At 36.9% G+C, this 6,750-nt stretch overlaps 1 protein-coding gene across 1 annotated transcript in view; it reads right to left on the bottom strand.

Annotated features, from left to right (window-relative positions):
* Nucleotides 1-976: 976 nt before the first annotated feature.
* The window catches only part of smpd3 (sphingomyelin phosphodiesterase 3), a 55,471-nt gene continuing 49,697 nt past the window's right edge, over nt 977-6,750 (bottom strand). The window contains exons 8-10 of the mRNA XM_014033110.1: nt 4,167-4,230; nt 3,863-4,031; nt 977-1,635 (exon numbers count right to left, since the gene is read on the bottom strand). Of these exons, the coding sequence (XP_013888564.1) occupies nt 1,534-1,635; nt 3,863-4,031; nt 4,167-4,230 (335 nt within the window). The 3' untranslated portion in view covers nt 977-1,533. The remainder of the gene's footprint in view (nt 1,636-3,862; nt 4,032-4,166; nt 4,231-6,750) is intronic.

Below are 6,750 nucleotides of genomic sequence, written 5' to 3'. Positions count from 1 at the left end.
GACGTGACATGTTCATACGAACCCTTCAAACGAACAAAAGTAAGAGAAATTTAAGATAAGAATACAAACATTCTTGCATGAGGCCCCCTTATGTCTTTCTTCCAGGAATGCTAGCTCTACAGTTAAAAAAAAACATGAATATTTAACCTTTTTTAACCCTATTATTAAAYTGGTTTATTAAGCCAGTTTTTATTAAGTGTCACAGTTTACTTGTTCTATTTTTTCAGTCTGAACACGCTCTAAATTGTTTTTTAAACCTGATTGTATTTGTGTGCAGAGAATTTGTGTGTTTCTGAGCGAGCCAAACATGTGACACCTGTCATTTTCATGTGTCACCATCTTGTTTTCTGCGTGCGTAACGACACGGTTGCAGCACGTTTTTCAGAATAAATACTGAACAGTCATGATGATGGTCGCTAATATGGTTTCTTACATCTCCCTGAAACTCCCCTGTACAAAACGTGTGCTTGTGTTACCTAAATCCCAATGCTCTTGCGCACATTGTTTTGAATGTCGCACATGCACGAATACACAGTTGTGTGTTTCAGGACGAAATGCTCATTGAGGCACCAAAATCTCAAAATCAAGCCGCTGTGTTAGTGTCGTAACCCATTTCCCATCATGCATCAGGAAAGCTAGAGCAAAAAGGATCCTCTAAATTTGACCAMTCATGGCTGAAGAACATGCTAAAAGCATCACATTGCATCCAACAAACAGTTTTTTCTTTGATTCCTTGTCCCTTTATACAAGCTCTTCTTAGAAACATAGCATTTTATATTAAACAGGCATTTAAAGTTTCTATAAAAAAAGTGGCGTGTCAACAATAGAAATAGTTCATTTTTTCCTTTTAGAAAGACCCTTTTTTAAGAAAAAAGACACTTGTTGAAGTTTCTGGGAATGGTGTGAGGGCAGCCAGGTGAACGACTGACGGTGAAACTGATTAATAGGAAAGAAGCACAACACAAGGACACAGATGGTCAGTGTAAAGGCTGGTCAGCAGCTTCGCTTCACTTACATCCTTTCCTTTTATACACCAAACAACGAGCATCCCACTGTCCCTGAAGGTAGAGTCTTTAAAAACGATTATACTTAAACTACGGCTAAAACAGATCTGACCATAGGAGTGTGTGTACAGGCTACATGAAACACGTCACTCAAAATCAAACCCTCTGGATTCAGTTCTGCAGGGAGTGCTGGACCAGAGGCCGGGCCATCTTCAGCAGTCTTAAAGTCAGTCTCCAGTGGCTGACGCAGTATGTAGAGAGTGTTTGTGTAGGTGATTTACCCAGGAAGATGAATATCTTGGACTTCCTAGACTGAATTCCCCAGCTCATCTCTCTCTGTTAAAAGGTTTCTCTCTTCTGCTTCCTCTTTTCTCCTCACTTTGTGAACGCTCGCCCACTGATTCATCTATTCGCCGTCCCTTCAATCTTCTCCCCATGCTGCATCGTATCTGTAAACCCAGAATGTCTTTATTTCTTCCTGTCCGCTCAGCCACGGCAGTATTTAATGATGAAAGCTCAGGCGGTCGATCTAAGGCTCCTCTTCTCCGGTGGAAACAGCCAGGCGCATGGCTACAGACAGGTGGTCAGTGAGGCCGGCCAACTGGGTCACAAARCTGAACTCTTCAATATCCTGCAAGAGACAGTCAGATTTATCCACTCTGCAAAAGATAAAACCACAACCGTTTATCAAGAGCTACTTTACAAGTAATTAAAACCATGTAAAACACAAATAAGTGCATATGAGTGACATGCATTCCTTTAATGCCAGGCCATTTGTTAGTCTTGTGCTTCACTATTAAACTTAACTCTAAATCTCTCCATCACAAGATAAACTGATATTCAAAAATAACCCAGAATGTACTTTTTGACAAACGTTAAGTTACTAAAATGAGGAGAAGTATCATCAGCTGATCACAGTTTCTGGTTGATGTCATCTTGTTTCAGAAAAAAAAAAAAACGTTCTTTATTTTCTCTCACGAGTGCAGGACTGGTCAACATCCTTAGTGTTATTTTTATATTCACACATAAATGTTACTCAGGAACATCAATGTGTAATCAGGGAGATTTTAGATTGTGTAAGAATTGCGATTAAAGAGGATTGTTGTGGATTTTGTCAGTAGAACGGAAAGGTTTTACTGAAATTACTGGAATTTTACTGAAACCTGGATTTTAGTTTCAATATTTTTTAAATAATTTCAATTTAAACAATGCAACAGGTTTAGGTTGTTGTGTCTTTAATTACGCACATTTGTGAAAGAGTATAATGAATTTATAACAACATTAACATCTGTAAATGCTTAGAATAGCAATGCAAGAAACATCTACTCGGAGGTACAAAACTTGCTGCACAGCCTAAAACCTTTTAAATACAAACTGTCACTGATAAATATAATTCAAACCTTTTACCAGTTAATGTTTTCTCTGAAGCAGGTGTGCTTTAATTCATTCTGTTGTTTTCTTTTTCATTTTCCTTCARATGTTCGTGATTTGAAAAACCAGTAAATGTTTTCAAATTACTTTAATCATTTATTTTTTTAAACTCATATCATGCTAACATTTCCAGAGGGTATTTTCAAAACAAAAGGAATACTTTAAAAATGATCGGATAAAGGTCGACCAAATTAAATATATGCTTTTTTTTTTAACTGGCTACATTTGTTTTTAAAAAGTTAAACGCTAGTTTGGAGCTAAAACATCCTAGAGTCGCCCTCTAGTGTGGACAGATTGTCAAACCGTTCTCAGAGGTTAACATTTCTGGAGGGTACATTCAAAACAAAAAAAAAAATGTTAAGACGTTTGTGTAAAAGTGGACAAAATTAGGTATATAAACGTAAATTTTGTAATTGGCTACTTCTATTATACAAAAAATAAATAAATACATAAATAAATAAATAAATAAATTGAAAAGTTTATTGTGTGAATAAATCTATTTGTCTTCCCTATCAAGTTTATGCTTGATAAAAAAGGGAAGCTGGGCTATTCAGAAATTCCACTCCAAAATTTAAATATAATTGAATTTATTATTTCCTTTCACAGGAACTGATGGGACCCGATTGTGTCCAATTAGTTGTTTTTAAAGACATGTACGGTAATTTCCAACAAYTGCTCATTCCCACATTTGCCATTTGATATTGAAAACATTAGCTCCACAACTACCATCACATCTACAGCCTATGTTTGAATAAAGCTGCTTTAATACATCMTGTTGGATCATTTTTAGATACTTAAGATATCAGAGAAAACATCTAATTTAATAAATCTGAAAAAAGTGATTTATAAACAAACAACAGATTTCGTCTGAAAGCTGATAGCATGAGCTGAAGGGATGCTCAGTGTCTGTTTCTGCTACCAGGTGGCAGCACAAGGCTGAAAGAAACAGAGACAGACTGGAAGCGGCAGGATGAGAGCCACACATCCTGATGTAAATGATGTGATTTGATTTTCTAATCCCTAACAAAGACTCCTGAGACACTATTGTATTTTATTCATTTGATTCCCATCTGTGTTGCTGCATTTCTGTTTTCCTCCCTGGATTTTAGTCAAATTGTTCTTGTCAGGTGTTTCCTGAGGGAAGTGAGACATCTCTCAGAAAAATAAAGGTTCAATGAGTGTCTTAATAAAAGGAAATCAGTCCTTCTTGAACTTATTATGACACATCTTTTTTACAACTATTAATAAATTATGTATCTGTTGCAGCTACTAGTTTTAAAGGAAGATTAATGAGAAAATCCTGATCCATTCATGATTCTTTTTTTTTAAACCCCAGGAGAAGTGTATCTATTAGTACCTGGTAAGTACAATACCAGGCTGTGTAATTTATAGTCATGTCTGTGCTTTAATGTTCTCTCAGATCCTACCAGTTTCCAGTCCTGCTGAAGGCTTTCGTCACTGTAGAGGATGTAGTCAATCCGGCGTCCGTTTCCTTTCAGAGGGATCTTCCTCCCCTTCTGACCACTGGCATGACAATGGTTCTTACTGGGAGGAAACACCAGGTACTCCTTCCTTCCATCCTCATTCTCCATCACTCTGACAGAGACGCACAGACTCATTTCAGATGTCTACTTCAGTTTTAGCAAACAAAACAAAATTTTAGTGTGTTCTTCATGTGCCAAATTTAACACGTGACAACTGACAAACACTGTCGATGAATGTGGGACTGACTTTTGTAAACTTTCAGCTGAGCTGACATCTTCATCATAAAGGCCACTGGGATCCAGGAGAGTGCCTGTGAATTAACACATTACAATAAATAATGTAAAAACACTCATCCTCTAAATGTGTCAGTGTGTCACTGTGAGAAGTTAGCTTCTACAGATGAAATCTGTGTTTCTTTAAGTTTTTTTATTTAAATACAGATATTCTTCTTTACATGTTTTAAACCTTGAATGGTTTTGTGTGAATTCTGAATGGGAATACATTTGAAGAACTTATTTATATAAAGTTTGGTTCATTTTTATGCTCCTCTGCTGGGATTTCTCACATCCATGAAAACATGAATGTTGCTTTTTAAGGAAGGTGGCAGAGCGACAAAGGTGTTAGAGCTGTCGCCTCACTGTGAGGAGGTTGCAGGATCTCAGTTTGCACGTTCTCTCTGTGCATGCGTGGGTTTTCTTTGAGTACTCTGGTTTCCTCCCATAGACAAAAAACATGCATTTTAGATTATTTGATAACACTAAACTGTCCCCAGTGTGTGTCCCACCTAGGCACTGCAGCTGCCCTGTGACCTGAAAAAAAAAGCGATGGAAAACAAAAGATGATAAAGAAAATGGATGAATGAATAGTTTGTTTTTCAGATTAGTGGAACCATGTAGTCTTTGAGAATTTCTTTCTGTTGGACCCCAAAGAGACCCAACAGACACAGAAATTGGAAAAATTTCAAGCTGAAAAGAACCCAAACTATTCTCTAATCCATGGCTGCGTGAAAATATAAGGTAACAGACAGATTTTAATCGCAAGTTATGGCAACAAAAACACTTGCTAAAGTCAAGAAAATATTGTTTTTGAAGAAAAATGACTTCACAGTGGATATTTTTTGTACTAAACCCAACCAGGAACTTTCACAGAAAGACATCAATAACAGTTCTGTGCTGTAACACTAAAAATGGACAATTATCACATAATGTCCTGTTGAAATTAAAAAAATTTTAATGTAAAAAATAATTAAATTAGCAGCATTAAGTCTGATTTTGAGCAATTGTCTGGCCAAACAGTCAATTCAATCATTAACCATGTTTTATATTTCAGTGATATAACAGTGAAATATTTCTGCATCTTATTATTGATGCTTTATATTCCACCTCTCACTGAGGCTGATTCCAGTGGCACAYTGTTCACACATAACTCACTTTTAACCCTCCAACCATTGTACGCTGGTGAAATGTGACAGCGAGAGACTGATGAACACTCAGACAAGCTTTTGACATTGAGGCTGCGAGGCTGTAGACTGGATAATGTGGTTAAAAAGCTCAGTATGAAGAGAGCATCTCTGAAGTTACTCCATCACTTCATGCAGGCTGGGCACTCTTACGACAAGTGGCTGTCTGATGTGTGGACGATATTTTTCACGAGTCAAAAAAGCAGGTTTTTGATCACTAGAATAAAGTTGTTGAGGATTCCGCAGCACATTTGGGAAATCACTGATATTCGGGAGCTTCTCTGTTTCAGGTGATTAATGTGACCTCAGTTCATAAATCCTGACATCACCCTCAGGCTGCGGTGTGGCTAAACACACTACAAGTTCCTTTACATCAGCTCTGTCCGCACTTCCTRATAAACACAAAGTACTTCTTGTTTTTGGTTGCTTAATTTGCACCATGAACTCAAACACATCACGAGAAAAGACACAGTGGAAAATTTGACAGAAACTTTTCCTTTAACAGCTAAACTTGCGGTGTTACGTTTGTTCTGTTCAACTATTCAATTTGAGTTTCTCACTCTAATACAGCAAAACTCTGAAGATCTCCAAACTCACTGCTGAATATACACTGATTATAAACATTATGTATTATAAATATTATCAGCAGCCAAAGGCAAAAGGGCAATGATGGTTTTGCTTGTATTGGTCTGTGTGAGTGGGTTCATTTGCCGGTATATTTAGCAAAATTTCTCATGAACTAATGGACAGATTTTAACGAAACCTTCAGCAAGTAATTATTTGTGTTGTTTTCTACAAATTGTTACCTGTTGGACTCAAACCAATTCAAAATGGCCACCGCAGYGAAGCAATCTTTTAGATGTTTTTAAGAAAGGCTGTTAATAGTTTCAACTCTGTCTGTTTGTTAGCAAAATATCTTATCAACCACTGAACATATGTTAATTAAACTTTCAAAAATGAATCACTGGGTTAACATCTACAAACGATTAACTTTTGGATTCAACCYATTTCAAAATGATTGTCACAGGTAACCTCASTGATTGAGCCAGTTTTACAGATGTTGAGATAAAACATGTTGTAGCTGATAATCATTGTGCACAYAATGTGATTTTCTTCAGCTTGTCATGCAAAACATCCTAAATAAATGTTTCTCTRAGCAAGACTTTACACTCTTTCTTGCCCAATCTGGTATTTCCGTATTTAGCCTGAGGAAACAGATTGTAGGCACTGCATGTGATTTTTCCTGTGTTTCAGAATGAGTTTATACACTTGTAGTGAACGGACTGCTGCAGCGGATGTGACGTCTGGTGAAATTTGCATAGATTTGTGTGTATACGTGTGTGTGTGTGTGTGTGTGTGTGTGTGTGTGTG

Source organism: Austrofundulus limnaeus, unplaced genomic scaffold, assembly GCF_001266775.1.
Source record: "Austrofundulus limnaeus strain Quisiro unplaced genomic scaffold, Austrofundulus_limnaeus-1.0 Scaffold7, whole genome shotgun sequence".
Classification (NCBI taxonomy): Eukaryota; Metazoa; Chordata; class Actinopteri; order Cyprinodontiformes; family Rivulidae; genus Austrofundulus; species Austrofundulus limnaeus.
The sequence above is the reverse complement of the archived record's forward strand: the minus strand, read 5'-3'. Positions and strand labels throughout refer to the sequence as shown.